We start from the raw sequence: 17,435 nt of genomic DNA, 5'->3' as shown, positions 1-17,435 counted from the left end.
TAGGGAAAGGAGAGAGAAAGGATATAGGGACTTCTGTACTCTGTGCTAATTTTTTATAAACCTAAAACTGTTCTAAAAACTGAAGTCTATTAATTTTTTTTTTAAATAGCACTAACTAATTGAAGGAAAAGTAGAAACAAGGTAATACAGCCACCCATAACCTCAGCAGAAACATGACCACTGTTAACACTTGGGCTTAGTTCCTTCCAGTCTCTCTTCCAGGCTTTTTTTTCAAATGTCTACATGTATGTCATTTTCTAGAAGAGTTGAAATAATTCTTCTAAATCCATTCTGAAGGTTTATGGTCTAGTTTCAGTTTGGATTTTTAACTGCAAAGAAAGCAGCCCATATAAGATACCAGCGATACCAAAAACAGATTCTAGAGGGGCCAGTTACTATGGGAATAATTGAAAATAAATTTCATTTCGCACTACACCCTGGTAATGTACTGACCAGAAGGAAAGAGAAATATTTGGAGTAAGTCAGAAGAGCAGCCAAGAAAACTTCTAATCAAGTAGGCAAATACAACAGCCTACGGAGGTTTCAAAGAAGCCAGTAGCATCACCGTGCAATTTAACTACTTATGCTCTTGCAGCAACCATGTCAGCAGGCGGAAAGTCCCCAGGCATGAAGTCTGGAGTGCGCTCTCTCTCGCGCTCTCTCTCTCTAGCCCTCTCTCTCTCTCTCTCTCTCATGCCCCCCTCTCTCTCTCTCTCTCTCTCACGCCCTCTCTCTCTCTCTCTCTCTCTCTCTCTCTCTCTCTCTCTCTCTCTCTCGCTCGCTCTCGCTCTCTCTCTCGCTCTCTCGCTGTCTCTGTCTCTCTCTCTGTCTCTCTCTGTCTCTCTCTCTGTCTCTCTCTCTCCCCTTCACTGACAGTTTGATGGCCAAACAGCCAGCAGGTCTCTCTCAGGATGTGGGCTGTCTCTGCAGCGTGGTGCAAAGCCAGGAAAAAAATCACTCCTTCCCCCCAATGGAGATGCTCCAAATGTTCAGCAAGCTGCAAGGCTCAGGCTGGACACTGCATTGGCCCTTAGCACTGGAGTGGGCCCTGGGGGCCCCCCCGATGTACAGGGATTAACACTTTAGATGTTAGATCATGGGGCAGTCTGGAGGTTCTGGGGGACGGACCAGGATGCCAGAGGGTAGGGGGCATGCAGGGAGCTCAGATGAGTGACTTTTCCCACAGAAGAATCTTAATAGATGAAAAAGCAATAAAGCCAGATGAGGGTGTACCAACTGAACTGTCACCTTCCAGCAACCAACACTTTTATGAAACACGAGACTGTTTAGAACACACCCCAGGGGCAGCCTTGAAGGGGAAAAGAAGAGCTGCAATCATAGAAAGACAGTGGTAGTGTTCCCACCTCAGGAAAGAGCTCAGCTTTACAGTCAAACAGATCCAGTTTCACACCCAGATCTGCCACGCGTTACTACAAATTATATAATACCCGCTTTCCTCATCTGTTAAATGGGTATAACTGTTCCTCCCCCATGAGATTATGATAATGAGATAAGCCCTGTGAGGTGCTAGCCAAAATGCCTGGCACAGAAGTGCTCATCCAATACAGCAGCTGTCGCCGCCATAACCACCATTAGAGGTGGCTGGTCTGTGCTCTTGATCTCTTTCCTTTTTCTTTGTTAACACAGCTGGTGGCCCCAGCTCCCTTTCTCTGCCCATATTGCAATGTAGATGCCTAGTCACTATTGCCATAAAAAAGACGAAGTACCCAAAGTGTGAAATATCAGGCAGTTGTCTTTTTCCTACAGCATCCCAGGAATAGTTCCGTACTCTGGAGAGAAACAAAGACTTTTGATGCCAAACCACCCCAAATCACAAAGCTACAAAATTATGGACACTTTGGGTAATAGCATCTCACTCAAAGCATAGGATTTAGGATTAGAGTTGCCAGGTATCCTCAAGGCTGTAGAAAATCCAGGGTTAGAGTAAACAGTGATTGATTGATTATCAATATATGACACCATTTCCAAACGGTGCAGAAGAATACCCTGCTGTTTATTTTCTTTCTTTAAGCTTAGTTAATAGATTCATATTTTTGTTTTGAACTTAATATTGAAAACTATAGACAATCAAACACATATCTGTCCCGCTCTCCCAGAAATGACAATTGTTAACATTTGTTATGTTTGCATCAAGTCCTTTTTTAAAAAGAAATAAAATATGACAGATAAAATTAAAATCTATTTCCTTCCCTACTCCCAAATCTATTTCTTGCATATAATCACTATCATGAATTGATCTTTGTCAAATCCAGTTCTACCTAATTTTGGCCTTTATCTAAATTTTCTTTTTCTTTTCTTTCTTTTTTTTTTTAACAGCAGGTAAATAAAAAGAAACATGGGAAATGTGCCCAGTGAAGATGTCTATGTGAGGAGGGGCTTTCTGGCCTCTGAAACTGCACCATGACACACCCCTCAGCTGCTCGGGAACAGCACACACTCACTGCAGGTAAAGGCTATTGGGGGTCGTCTTGCAAACCCAGACCTACAAACATCTAGAAAGCAGCGCAGACCCCCATAAGGCCATCTGCTGAACTCCAAAAGGCTTACCTGGGTCCAGGTGTGTGAAAGAGCCCACCACGAAGTCCAGCGTGGACACGGCCAGCAGGAGCAGCAGCAGCAGCTGGAGGCGGATTATCCATTTGACACCTGCTAGGTTAATCCCCAGCAAAGCCAGAAGCACCGCAACTGAAATTCCTCGCACGGCCCAGAGATTCCTGAGGCTCAGCAGATCTGAGATGGATTCAGCGAAGCCAGTGATATACATGGCACCTGCAACACACTGACAGGAAGTTCGAGGTAGGAAGAGTTAGCAAGAGAAAAAAGCAGCAGGGCTGCCCGGCACCGAGGACCCTGCTCACCTTCGGAATTCAACACCCAGGAACCATCATGAGGGTTAAATGAGCCCTTCCTGCTCACGAGTCCTGCCTGGGGCCCCCTTCCTTCTTGTCTACATCTCTCCCACCATCCAGAGGGGAGAATGACTGTCGGTGGTAACTAAGATGAAAAGATTATGGAAGGAAGAAGATGGGATTCTGGGCCAAAGAGACCTATAGACGCCCCTGTGAAGAACTAAATAGAGAACAGGAGCACAAGGGGGAGTCTCATCTCAAAGCCTTAGAAGGGCACTGAAGCAAACCCCCGTTTTTTCTCTATTTCTTTGCATGTCACTATTATTATTATTATTTTTTTTTTTTGCGGTACGCGGGCCTCTCACTGTTGTGGCCCCTCCCATTACGGAGCACAGGCTCCGGACGCGCAGGCTCAGCGGCCATGGCTCACGGGCCCAGCCGCTCCGCGGCATGTGGGATCCTCCCGGACCGGGGCACGAACCCGTGTCCCCTGCATCGGCAGGCGGACTCTCAACCACTGCGCCACCAGGGAAGCCCTGTTTTTTAAATTACCTAAAACTCAGAAATAAAAAAAAAAGTGGGCAGCACATCCTTCCAATGTCATATGGAGCAAAGGCTACCCAAGGACTATCTAAGTGAATGTACTTAGTTCTACTCACTGTTTACTACTGCTTAAATGTATTAAATGTCCCAGACTTACTGAAGTTACATGTTAACTTATGGATTTTTTTCTTCCTGCAGAGATGTACAGAACTCCTGCCTGATGGAACAGATAACACAAAAGATTAGGGTTTCTGGTCCTGTAAGACATTAACCGGTTTTGTATCTAACCTAGCAATCTTAACCTTATATTTATTTATGAAATTGCTGAACTAGGAATTTATGGATTTGATCTGTATCCATCGAGGGTCCATACCTCACTTCTCAACCTTAACATCTTACTGGCTCCTCCACTAATTAATGAGTTAAATAAACCCTTTGGCACATGTTTATTTTATATTTGCCTGAGAGTCATGATGCTACCTCTTAAAAAACCTGAAACATAATTTCAAATAAACATTTGAAAATAACACCAACCTCATTTTCCATAGTTCCTCAGCCCCCTTCTCTTATCGGGTTTGTCCCTTTACCCTCCCCCAGGGCCAGCAGGGCACTCTCATCATTGTCGCTCTGCACTTGTTGCTCTCTCAGGAAACAAACTCTAGTCAAACCACAGTCAAGTTCCTCCTTTTCCATGAAGCCTTTCCTCATCCTCTGTTTTTGAATAAATACTATGCTTACTGCTGGTACCTTGCAATTAATTATCTGGCTCTGTATTCTATTATCATTTCATGCACATAAGTTTGTCGCCCCCCACACACACCAAGAATGCAAACATCTTTAAAAAAATTTTATGCTGATTGCACCTTCTAAAATCCCCTGCATTTGCTAACTACGTTGCAAACAATCTATAAATACTTTATGACACGTTGACTGTATGAAAAATGCTCCAGGAAGCAGACACCATTAAGTTCTAGCCCTTTAATATAAAGACAAGAAGGCTTATACGATTTCTGTGTTTGAGGGGAGCTCACCAAGGAGGCTCCATTCTTCACTGAGATCAGTTCACTTTGCAGCTAGACATAGCATCATTGTCGGTATTCCCCAAATTTAGAGTAGGCATTTCTATCTGTATTTGGGTGAGGGGGGAAGCCCAATAAATGTAGGGGAGGGCTTCCCTGGTGGCTCAGTGGTTGAGGGTCCGCCTGCCGTTGCAGGGGACACGGGTTCGTGCCCCGGTCCGGGAAGATCCCACATGCCGCGGAGCGGCTGGGCCCGTGAGCCATGGCCGCTGAGCCTGCGCGTCCGGAGCCTGTGCTCCGTAATGGGAGAGGCCACAACAGTGAGAGGCCCGCGTACTGCAAAAAAATAAAAAATAAAAAAAATGTAGTGCTGATTATCGTTTGTACAGGCATCACTTTCCCAGGTGTCTGAGGTCTCTCACGTGCAGAGGGTGATGCCAGAACTTGAATATGACTGTTTGCACCTGGACTTCCAAACCGATTACTGAAGTAACCCCAGTAGCGCCCCTCTCTCAGGTTTGTACCTAAAATCACTTTTTAGCCCAAAGATCCCAGTTACAAAAAAAGTAAAAGCTCTGGAGGATATGTGACAAGAGCACGGTGGTCAGAAGCACAGCCTATGAAACCAAACTACCTAAGGCCAAATGCTGTGGCTCCCAGCCTTAGCTGTGTGACTTGGGAAAGTGTTTCAACCTCTCTGTGGCTCATGTCTGCCTCTGTGAAACACAGATAATAATAGTACTTACTTCAAAAGGTTATTGTGAGGAATAGAGAGCCCAGAAATAAACCCACACACCTACATTCATTTAGCCTTCAACAAAAGAGGCAAAAATATACAAGGGGAAAAAGGACACTCTCTGCAGCAAGTGGTGTTGGGAAAGATGGACAGCCGCACGTAAATCAATGAAGTTAGAACAACCCCTCTCACCTTACACAAAAATAAACTCAAAATGACTTAAAGACTTAAACATAAGACCTGATACCATAAGACTCCTAGAAGAGATCATAGATGAAACATTCTCTGACATAAATCATACAAATGTTTTCTTAGGTCAGTATCCCAAGGCAACAGAAATAAAAACAAAAATAAACAAACAGGACCTAATCAAACTTACAAGCTTTTGCACAGCGAAGGAAACTATAAGCGAAATGAAAAGACAACCTACAGAATGGGAAAAAGTATTTGCAAACAATGCGACCAACAAGGGCTTAATTTCCAAAATATACAAACAGCTCATACAACTCAACAACAAAAAAAACAAACAATGCAATCGAAAAATGGGCAGAAGACCTAAACAGACATTTCTCCAAAGAAGAAATACAGATAGCCAATAAGCACATGAAAAGATGCTCAGCATCACTAATTATTAGAGAAATGCAAACCAAAACTACAATGAAGTACCACCTCACAATGGTCAGAATGGTCTTCATTAAAAACTCTACAAATAACATATGCTAGAGAGGATGTGGAGAAAAGGGAAACCTCCTACACTTGGTGGAAATATAAGTTGATGTAGCCACTATGGAAAACAGTATGGAGGTTCCTCAGAAAACTAAAAACAGAATTACCATATGATCCAGCAATCCCACTCCTGGGCATATACCCAGACAAAACTCTAATGCAAAAAGATATATGCACCCCTATGTTCACAGCAGCACTATTCACAACAGCCAAGACATGGAAACAACCTATATGTCCATCAACACATGAATGGATAAAGAAGATGTGGTACATATATACAATGGAATACTACTCAGCCATAAAAAAGAATGAAATAATGCCATTTGCAGCAACATGGATGGACTTAGAGGTTACCATACTAAGTGAAGTAAGTCAGAAAGAGAAAGACAAATAATATCACTTATATGTGCAATCTCAAATATGACACAAATGAATCTATCTACGAAATAGAAACAGACTCACAGACATAGAGAACAGACTTGTGGTTGCCAAGGGGGAGGTGATTGAGGGAGGGATGGAGTGGGAGGCTGGGGTTAGCAGATGTAAGCTATAATATACAGAATGGATAAAGGTCCTACGGTATAGCACAAAGAACTAAACTCAATATCCTATGATAAACCATAATGGAAAAGAATATTAAAAAAAAAGAATGGATGTGTATATGTGTGTATACACACACACACACAACTGAATCACTTTGCTGTACAGCAGAAATTAACACACTATTGTAAATCAACTATACTTCAATTTAAAAAAAAGAGAATTTAAATAGCAACAAAAAGAAGAAGAAGAAACCACCTTAAAAAAAAAAAAGGTTATTGTGAGGATTCAATGAGATAATTCGTGTAAAGTCCTAGAACAATACCTGGCTCATAGTTAGAGTTGGAGAAATAATAGCTATTGGCATTATCATTATTACTTTATTATTAGCTACTGATGTAAAGGAAACAGTAGTTAGCCATGAATTTCATAAAAATACTTTGTTAATGCTAAATAAATGATGATAATGTCACTGGAAATTTGCAACGTAAGTTGTAAGTCAGGATTCTTGAAACTGAAGAGACTTACTTTTAAGGGAAAGCTATAACAGCCCAAAATTAAACCACCTTTTCAAAATATAAGGATTTGGGGGTAAGAGGTAAGGGTAATTATGGAATGTAGGTAAGTAAAAGTATCATAGAGATTTTATATTTGGTATGTGGAGGAGCTAACAAGTAATGTTTTTGTTTGGGAAGTATAGAAAAAGTATAATTATAGCTTCTAAAAGTAGATAATAACTACCTACAGAATGAAAAGCATAGTATCAATAGAACTTCCACATCAACAAGGGGGAAATTACAACAGAAATAAATTTGAGTCACGTTGGCAAAATATGGAGAAATTTTAAAAATTTCAAATTATCTAGAAAGTAATAAAAAGGACTGATTCTAAAACTTGGGAAGCACATTAATCCTGCATTCAGAAGGGGAAAAAAGTATAATTCTAAATGTTTATATTAGTTTTAAAATGCAGAAAAATACATGAACAAAGTATTAACTTAAGAAGTGACTTTAAAAATCATTATAAATAAAAAGACAGTAGGAAGAAGTATTTAATAAAAGGATATATGAAATTAATGAAATGAAAGAAAAAAATGAAAGGATATAAAGAACAAAAGCTGATTTTTTTTTGAGATCAATAAAATACATAAACACCTGGCAACATGATTAAGAGGAAAAGAGAAAGCAAAATTACAGACTTTTAGAAATGAGAAAAGGAATAAAACTACTCTTACATAAGAGAGTAAAAAAACGAATAGAGAAAGAATGTGTCACGAATTAACGTACATCCATATTATACAATACTAAGCAACTACTTTAAAAGCATGGATTCAAAGCATTGACCTAGAAGAATGTCTATGACTTACTGTTCAGTGATAAATAAAAGTCATGGAATAAAGTATGAAATTTGTCCCCAATTTTTTAAAAACAAGCAAGCACTTCAAAAATCCATAAATTCACGTAGATGAGCACAGGGAAAGGTGCTGAAGAGGATGCTAGGCGTTCACACTGGTTACTGCGGGAGGGGAGGGAAACTACATTTTCTTTAAATTATCTCTGATATGCTAACTGGCTACAATGAACATCATTTTGTAATTGTAAAGCAATTTTATAAAGGAAAATAAAAACAAACATATTGAGAGTATTACTCTGTTTATGCAAAAACTGTATCTGGGCACATAGAGCACAATGCATCTAGGATGCAAGGCTCCCCAACAGCCGGCTCTCAGCCAGTGAGCTTGGGCCTGGCCCGGGCTCCGGCCACCCCTCGGGAGAGGTGTGGACAACAGCGGCTGCCAGCCCTTCCCCAGAGCAATCCAACCACCCTAGACGTGGTCTCCCTTCCAACCATGAAGCTCCTCTTCATTGGAAAACATCCCTTTCGATTTGTTTAATGTATAAACCTCCCCAGAATTTATTATATTAAAAAAATTTTTTTTATCTGCTCTTAAAGTTTATAATCACAGGCATTCGTTTTTCTCTTTCGTCCTCTACAGAGAACTTCTAACCCTCTGCCACAGGAAGCAGGGGTGTCACCCACTATATTTTCAGGGTGTAACGCCTCCCTTCCAGGGCCTCTGTTTTTAAAAAATTGCATTTTCACAATCATAGGTAATTTTCTTTCCATCTTTGGGTACCTACCTAGAAAGCCAGAGTTGTCCCTCCACACCCCTTCCCTTCTCACACGAAACCCCTAGTTTAAAGTTTGAATTGGTTGGCTGTATGTCCTACATATGTGCTCCCTCCCACAATGCAAACCCCAGGTCCCTGAAAGTTTTCCCGTCCTCCACTGTTTTTACAGAGTCTAGCGAAGAGCAGGTAAGCCATCAATAAATGCTTTTAGACAGGACAGTGCAAGCTGAAGCTCGATATTCTGGTGTCCAGGGTAAGCAGCCCCAAAGAAGTGCTCAGGTGAGTGGGGTAGGGAGTGAGGAGAGACCCCAGTTCATCGCCTCCTCCACTGGCCCAGGGGTCTGACCCCACACTACAGCCCCCGCACCAACGTCTCTGAGAGATGGATGGGGAAGGGTTTGGGAGGATGCAAGGAAATGGAAAGATTTTGTAAGCTTTAAAAATCATTATTTTAGGGCCTTCCTGGTGGCGCAGTGGTTGAGAGTCCGCCTGCCGACGCAGGGGACACGGGTTCGTGCCCTGGTCCGGGAAGATCCCACATGCCGCGGAGCGGCTGGGCCCATGGGCCATGGCCGCTGGGCCTGCGCGTCCGGAGCCTGTGCTCCGCAAAGGGAGAGGCCACAGAGGTGAAAGGCCCGCGTACCGTGGAAAGGAAAAAAAAAAAATCATTCTTTTAAGCGTCTGTATCTCCTAAACGTTGATGCTCTGGGGCAAGGGCCGGCAAACTTTGGCCCTCTGACCAAATCCTGCTGCCGCCTGCTTTGGGCATAAGTTTGACTGGCACACAGCCATGCCCGCTTCAAACTGTCTATGGCTGCTTTCACACTTACACAGCAGAGTTGAGTCACTGTGACAGAGACCTATGACACTCTCACAAAAAACTAAAACATTTACTCTCTAGCCCTCTATAGAAGAAGTTTGCTGACCCTGCTCCGGGGCACAACAGGCCATCTCCTCTGGCAATTACTAAAAACACATGAGTGCATGCATGCCCTGGGATGAGGGAATTAGGCGTAATAAGCAACAGGAATAAGGACCCTCAGAAAACCCAACCACATCCTGGAAGAAAAAGATCTCAAATCAATGATATAACCTTTCACCTTAAGGAACTAGAAAAAGAAGAGTGAACTAAACCCACAGCAAGCAGAAGAAAGGAAATAATAGAGATTGGAGCAGAAATAAATGAAATAGAGGTCAGAAAAAGAATAGAGAAAAGCAACAAAACCAAAAATTGCTTCTTTGCAGACAAACCTTTAACTAGACTGACTAAGAAAAAAAAGAGAGAAGACTCGAATGATTAAAAGCAGGAAGGAAAGGGAGGCCATTGCTACCAGTCTTACAAAAACAAACAAACAAAAAGATTATAAGGGAATCTATGAATGATTATACGCCAAAACCTTAGATAACCCAGATAAAATGGACAAATTGCTACAAAGACACAACCTACCAAAACTCAAGAAGAAACAGAAAATCGGAATGCGCCTATATAAGTAAAGAGACTGAATTAGTAATCAAAGGACCTCCTGCAAAGAAAAGCTCAGGACCATATGGTTTCACCACCAATCTCTACCAAACGTTTAAAGAATTAACACCAATCCTTCACAAACTCTTCCCAAAAATGGAAGAGGAGGGAACACCTCCAAACTCATTCTGTGAGGCCAGCATGAACATGACACCAAAACTAGACAAAGATACCACGAGAAAGCTACAGACCAACATCCCTCATAATATATAGGCAAAAATCCTCAACAAAATACTAGCAAACTGAATTTAGCAACATATAAAAAGGATTAGCAGCCAAACCCTGATTAGAAGGCCCACCCAGCTCAACTGCCAAAGAAGCAGAGGCATGGAGGGGACCCTGAAAAGAGGGGCACCAATGTTTCTGGCTTTTCTTAGTAAGAAGTTTTTTGATTACTAATTCAATCTCTTTACTTATGTAGGCGCATTCTGATTTTCTGTTTCTTCTTGAGTTTTGGTAGCTTGTGTCTTTCTTTGTGAGCACCTTTCCTCCAAGTCACCTCACATACAGGAGGCTTCCTCTCTCTGGGAGGTGGGGAGGCCCAAACATCAGCGCTGGTCCCCTGTCTGTGGTATCTGCTTCAAGAGTGGAGCTTTTTGTCTACCCAGAGAGCAGGGAAAGTGAGGACTGCTGTTTGTCCATCTTGCAGCCTGCTTGGCTATAAAATAGCAGAGAAGTAAAAAAAAAAAAAAAAAAACCGATATACAAATCCCCAGGGTAATAAAGTAAACTGACAGTTTATTACTCACCTCCAAACTACCACGCTTAAAGATCTTTCTCCATAAAGGCAAGTGGTTTTTAAGAGTGCACTGACCACGTGTCTGCCTTCCACAGATCTCTCCTATACACACACACACACACACACACACACACACACACACACACACACAGAGCTTTGTGCTGTTGGAGAATCAGATGTATTTTTGCTACAATACCCTGCCCCTGCTGCTTTAAAAATAAAAGAAACAGACCGATACTTTCTTTGAGGAGACTCTTGTACTCTTACTCAGACAGATTCTTTTAACTGTTTTTTCAGCCACCCACCACCCTTTGCACCATCATTAAAGCCTTTTTCAGTCCAAGAAGTGCTTACAAAGAGCTGCTTCTTAATGTCTGCATTTGCTTCCTCAGCATTAGGTCACCGTCCCTATGTTTTAGCTAAACACGCTTCAGTGCTCCTCCCTACTCAGTGGTTTTCCGAGGGCCGAGGGCCTCCGTCCACATTAGTATTCTCCTACTCAGACAGAGCATCCACACAGGGGCTTTCAGCCTCCCTGTTCAGGCCATCAAGCTATCAATGCGCCTAGAGCTCCGGTTCATTTGAGAACAGCCTGCTTCTAAGGAAGTCCTTGGCACAGGCAAAATGTCCCCTTTTCAGTGTAAAAGTGCCCCCGGGACCGGGCCACTCAGCTGCCACCCCGGCTCCGGCCACTGCTGTGCACTCCCCTCCCTAGAACAGTCTGTAAGGATGGTCCCAGCCCAGACCCAGCTCCCTAGTGGGAGCAGGACACCAGAGGCAAAGGGGGTGGAAAGGACGGAGCCCTGGACTAAGGGTCAGGGCCCCGGACTATGAGCTTGGTTCCACTATGAGCTCCCCGCAACTGCCCACTTGCCTGTCACCAGGTCAGAGGGGAATGTGGATGAGAAGGTGGTGGCAGAAAGCAAGGCAAGGTAAGCGATTCCACTGGCCAGTGGCCTCACCTGTCCAAACACGTACAGCAGCCCGATGGCGCCTCCGGTCTGCCTGCCGAGGGCCGCTGCGATCATGGAGTAGACACCACCGGTGCCCACGTCGCAGTGCTCCCCAACCCCGATGCCGGACAGCACTGTGACCAGGGCCACCAGAGCTACGAAGGACACCAGAAACACACCCACGAGCACTCCCGTGTTTCCCTGCGGCGGAAGAGCAAGGAGCCAGGTCAGGGTTAGGGCACGGAGGGAGCACCGGCCACCGCTCCCACGCCCCCGGGGGTGGGCCCGCTGGAAAAGGACAAAGGGGCACAGGAGTAAGGCCTGGAAGGGATTCCAGATGAATGTAGTGTCCCTGCAGCAAACTCTTGGAGACTTCCCAGCGCCGACAATGTCAAGTCGAAGCCACGCCATACCCCCTTGAAGCCCCTCCTGGTCTCTCCCCTCTCCACCTCCCCAGGCCCCCTCATCCCTGTGCCGACAGCCGTCCCCCAGACGCACGCGGCGCCCCAGCGTGAAGTCACGTGCCCCCTCGCCCCCACCCACCCACCCATGCGGATCCCCTGCCTGGAATGCCTTTCTGCCCGTTCCTCTTCCTTGGCAGGTTCACTCCAACACATCCCTCAAGACAGGGGTTAGAGGTTCCTCCTGCAGGAAGCCGTCCCTGGGAGCCTTCCTCTGGCTCCAGTAGTACCCAGGGCTTAGTGCTTATCACAGCACTTATCACACTGAGTCTCGTTCCAAAGCCCGTCTTTACCTCTGGGCTGCCAAGAGAGCAGGATTAGGTTTGGGGTTTTTTTCCTTGCTTTCTCCATTTCTCCTTCATTTGTGTGCACAGCATTCTTCCCGCCCATACTGCATCTACTCTCTTCTCGCACTTCTGACATTTAAAAATGCTTATCACCTGCAAGTTATTTGAACGTTTAGAAGTTCACTGCATTGAAAAATTGGTTTATTTATATGAAAGACCTTTTATAAATGAGTAGAGAAGCATGGGGAGGGGGGAGAAAAAGAGGTAAATATTTTATTTCTATTTTGACATCTATTGATATTTAGATGGAGGTTGGAGAATGAAGTGGGATTATTGTATTTGTTAATCTGTTGGATTTTCAGCTGAGAGTAATGCCATACCAAGCAAAATTATCATTCTGTTAATAGAGAAGGGGGAAAAAATGGATCTAAAGTTTGCCACGGTAGGCTAAATGGTACCTAAAGAATTAGGTTATATTCAGTTATGCTTTATTCAGTTACTTATTTTGCTGTTTTTATATTTTTAATGAACTTATATAATTACTATTTTCTTCCTTTGTTCGTGCTTTTAAATTGTCTACGTGGGATAATTTTTAAAGGTCTGTACCAGTCTTTAAGTTTTCATACCAAAATTGCCACTTTAACGTTTTTCAAATTATAAATATGCTGCCAAATTATTCTTTAGGATTAATATTGTCTATTTAAAAATGACTTGGGCATGACCTCTACTTATTTTAATTGTATGCTATCCTCTAGAAGCTCCACCTTATTTTTGACATTTCACATTTACCTTTCTTTCCATGTTCAAATATGATTTTTCAGGTAAAACTAATGTCAGAATTGAAAAGGAGCCATCATTTTAGGACAAAAGGATGTATTTGTGCAGTAGCAGCCTCAGAGATGTGGTCCCCACCTCCTGGCATTCGTGCCCTTGTGTAATCTGCTCCCCTTGAGCGGGGGCTGGATGGAGTGACTCACTTTTAAGGAGCAGAGCCCCGCAGAAGTGATGGGATGTCACTTTTGAGATGAGCATATGAGAAGACCGTGGCTTTCATCTTGGGCACTTGCTCCCTCCCTCTCTCTTAGGTTGCTGGCCCTGGGGGAAGCCAGCTGCAGTTACTGAGGCAACCCTATGAAGAGGCCCACGTGACAAAGCCTGACAACGACCTCACAACTGATCCTGGAAACAGACCCTCTGCCAGTGGAGCCTTCCGATGAGAGTGCAGTCCTGACTGACAGCTTGGCTGCAACCCCGTGAGAAACCCTGAGCCAGAGGCACCCAGCTAAGCTGCTCCTGGATCCCTGAACCACAGTAATGACAAGATAACACATATTTGTTGCTTTAGGCCACTAAGTGTTGGGATAATTTGTTGTGCAGCAATAAATAATTAACACAACTTGCACTTCACTTTGGGGAAGGGACTGACACTTCTGGATAGCCAGTTCTCAAAAAAGTCACCCAGCGAGAGGGTTAAGAGGAGGCCCTAAGATTTACGAATAGAAATAGAGAGAGCTTACCCTTCTCTCCTTCCACCATTCCATAAGCAGCCCCTGCATGAGGCAGAGCCCAGGGGCCCAGGCTGTCAGTGCCAGGCCTTCCTCTGCCACAGCAGTCAGGTTGCTGGGCCTCCCCTGGACACAGGCTGGAGAGGTGCTGGGCAGTGGGGTGACGTCCAGGAAGGGGAAAAATCGGAGGTTGATCCCAGAAGCCTGAGAATGGCTGCCAGGACAAGGCATCTGAGCTGGAGGATGTGTTTTTGGAAGTGGGGGCCCCTGTAAGTTTGGGAGGAGTATTGCTAACCTTGCTCTAAGCTTTCCACACATTAATAAAGAAAACTTTCAGACCCATCCTGGCTATGGCTAAGGCTGAACCCTGAGCTAAGGGCCTGGGTACGGAGTAGAGCAAGAGCTGAGGAAGGTGTGGCCTCAACCAGGCCTCCTAAGAGGACTAAGAACCCCATACACCCCAGAACAGTGAAGCTTCATCCCCTGGAATTTGCAGATGTGATGGTTAACTTTATGTGCCAACTTGGCTAGATTATGGTGACCAGCTGTTTAGTCAAACACTAGTCTAGAAGTTGCTGTAAATGTATTTTTAAGATGGGATTAACATGTACAATCAGTTGACTTTTTTTTTTTCTTTTATCTTTTGGCCACGCCACGTGGCATGGGGGATCTTAGTTCCCTGACCAGGGATGGAACCCGCGGCCCCTGCACTGGAAGTGCGGAGTCTTAACCGCTGGACCGCCAGGGAAGTCCCACAATCAGCTGACTTTAAGTAAAGGAAATTACCCTCCATAATGTGGGTGGTTCTCATGCAATCAGTTGAAGGCCTTAAAAGCAAAAACTGAGGTTTCCCAAAGAAGAAGGAATTTGGTCTCCAGACTGCAACATAGTACTTCTGCCTGAGTTTCTAGGTTTTGGACTCAAAAAACTGCAACATCTATTCCTAAATGCATTTCACTTATCCTACAGATTTGGGACTTGCCAGCCCCCAAAATCACAGAGCTAATTTCTTACCATAAACATACACTGCCCTCTCTCTCTACCCCCATGAGATGATAGAAAATATATACAGCCGTCCCTAGGTATCCACAGGGGATTAATTCCGGGACTGGTCTTGGATACCAAAATCTGCGGATGCTCAAGTCCCATAGTCAGCTCTTCCTATCTGCAGTTTCCCTTCCACAGATTCAACCAACCGTGGGCCGTGTAGTACTGTATTATTTATTGAAAAAAACCGGCGCATACGTGGACCGTGCAGTTCAAACCCATGTTATTCAAGGGTCAACTTGGTCTCTGCACCTGGTTCCTGGCACAGAGCTCCTGAAACCTTGTCATTTCTCAAGTGACAAGAGGACTAGAAGATCTCTTGTTCTGACATTTGTCTTTGACCCCATCCCTGACACGGGGCTCCTAAAACCCTTGTAAATTCCTAAGCGATTAAAAACACAAGGAGCATCTTTTGTTCTAACGAGGTCACTGTCAGTGGGCTGCCGGATGGGGGCTGGTCACCAGAAAGACCAAGCCGCGATTAGAAGCTTAGAGTTTTCACCACCACCACCCCCAACACACATATACACACTTCTCTAGAGAGGGGAGAGGGGCTAGAAATGGAGTTAATAATTGATCATGTGTGATGAAACTGCTATAAAAATCCCCAAAGAATGAGGTTTGGAAAGCTTCCAGGTAGGTGAACATAGCCACATACCAGGAGAGTGATGCACCCCAACTCCACAGGGACAGAAGCTCCTGCTCTCGGGACCTTTGCAGACCTTGCCCTAGGTATCTCTTCATCTGTCTTGATCATAATCCTTTAATAAGCTAATAAACATAAATAAGTGTTTCCCTGCTGCTCTAGCAAATTAATGGAATCTGGAGGGGCGTGGGGGGTGGGAATGGGGGGGGCATGGGAACCCCGGATGCACAGCCTCGAAGCATAGGTGACAACCTGGACTTGTGATTGGCAGCTGAAGTGGGTGGGGGCAGCTTTATGGGATGGAGCCCTTAACCTGTGGGATCTGATGCTCTCTCCAGGTAGTGTCAGAATTGAGTTACACTGTAGGACACTCAGCTGGTGCCACAGAATTGCTTGATGTGAGGAGAAATCTGGTGACCAGCAGTGTCAAGTGAAGTGTTCCGTGTGAAAGTAAGGAGACAGGCACGGAGGAGAACCGTAGGTTTTTACAATTTCTTCTCCCTCCCCCTCCCCTCCCCTCCCCTCTAGCAACCACCTGTTTGTCCTCTGTATATACAACTCTGTTTTGTTTTTTAGATTCCACATGTAAGTGAACTCATACAGTATTTGTCTTTCTCTTATTTTACTTAGCATACTCCCCCTCCCCCTCTCCCTCTCCAGGCAGGGCATCAGACGAGTTAAAGAACACCAGGAAAGCTGGAGAGGGTCCCAAACGGGAGGCAAACTTGCCATCAGCCTGCTCTCTCTGACCCACCTCTAGTCCCACCCACAATGTGCCCTGACTTCTCTGCTCATATTCCTGTAGGTAAATCCATGGTGAGGCTTCCACAGGAACCTCTGTCTGAGGCCCAGCTTCTCAGGATTCTCATTTAAAAAGCAATACTAGCTATTCCATGTACTTGATCTTGTTCTGTGTTTCCGGAGCATCAGTGCTTCAGGAATCTGTTGACTACATTGTGGAATACCCAAGGGTGACAGAGCTTTCCATGCCCCAGGCCCACAGGAGGCTCCAGGGCCACCAGCTCATCACTCACCACCAGCCAGCCAGTCCTCAAGAAAAGGACAACCCCAAAAATGTTGATCATGCAGGACGTGAACACACCATCCCAGGTCCCGAACAGCACTGGTTCCCATATGAACAGCTGGATCTTCCACCAGGGCTGGGGCTGGGCCAGAGCCTCCTAAAAACAGGGCACACAGGAGTCAGCTCAGCAGCAGTGGGGAGGGCTGGAGCGGGGAGGGGAACGGAGGTGGGTGCTGGGAGAACTCAGCTTTAAAGCTCTCCTGTTGGGCCATGCCCTGCAGGCCTGTGTGCATAGCAATTCCTGTGCTGTTTGCAGCGCAGACAAGCTGTTCAGCAAACTCGGTTCCCTTTCCTCTGGCCACTCGGGAGACTGTATTTCCCAGTCTCTTTACAGGCGGTGTGGCCACGTGACTGAGTTCCAGCCACTGGGATGCGGGTGAGCGCGGGATGCTGGGCTCCAGCTCTGACATCGGTCAGGAGCTCTGGGTGACGCCATCATCCCTTTCAGTCTCTCCCTTCCTGGTGGGAAGAGCATCTTCCAGCAGTTACTAACCTTTGGGGAACCTTCCTTTACTTACCTTTTTCTCCTCTGGCCCTTCTAACACTTCTGTAATGAATTCTATGTATTAAATTCCCTCTGTTGAAAAAATCTAGGGCAGTTTCTGTGTTCCTGACTGAACACTGG

At 44.9% G+C, this 17,435-nt stretch overlaps 1 protein-coding gene across 1 annotated transcript in view; it reads right to left on the bottom strand.

Annotated features, from left to right (window-relative positions):
- The window catches only part of SLC12A8 (solute carrier family 12 member 8), a 142,517-nt gene that overhangs the window by 105,629 nt on the left and 19,453 nt on the right, over positions 1-17,435 (bottom strand). The window contains exons 2-4 of the mRNA XM_007447604.1: positions 16,761-16,907; positions 11,790-11,981; positions 2,569-2,800 (exon numbers count right to left, since the gene is read on the bottom strand). Of these exons, the coding sequence (XP_007447666.1) occupies positions 2,569-2,800; positions 11,790-11,981; positions 16,761-16,907 (571 nt within the window). The remainder of the gene's footprint in view (positions 1-2,568; positions 2,801-11,789; positions 11,982-16,760; positions 16,908-17,435) is intronic.

Source organism: Lipotes vexillifer, unplaced genomic scaffold, assembly GCF_000442215.2.
Source record: "Lipotes vexillifer unplaced genomic scaffold, Lipotes_vexillifer_v1.1 scaffold823, whole genome shotgun sequence".
In the NCBI taxonomy this organism is placed as follows: Eukaryota; Metazoa; Chordata; class Mammalia; order Artiodactyla; family Lipotidae; genus Lipotes; species Lipotes vexillifer.
The sequence above is the reverse complement of the archived record's forward strand: the minus strand, read 5'-3'. Positions and strand labels throughout refer to the sequence as shown.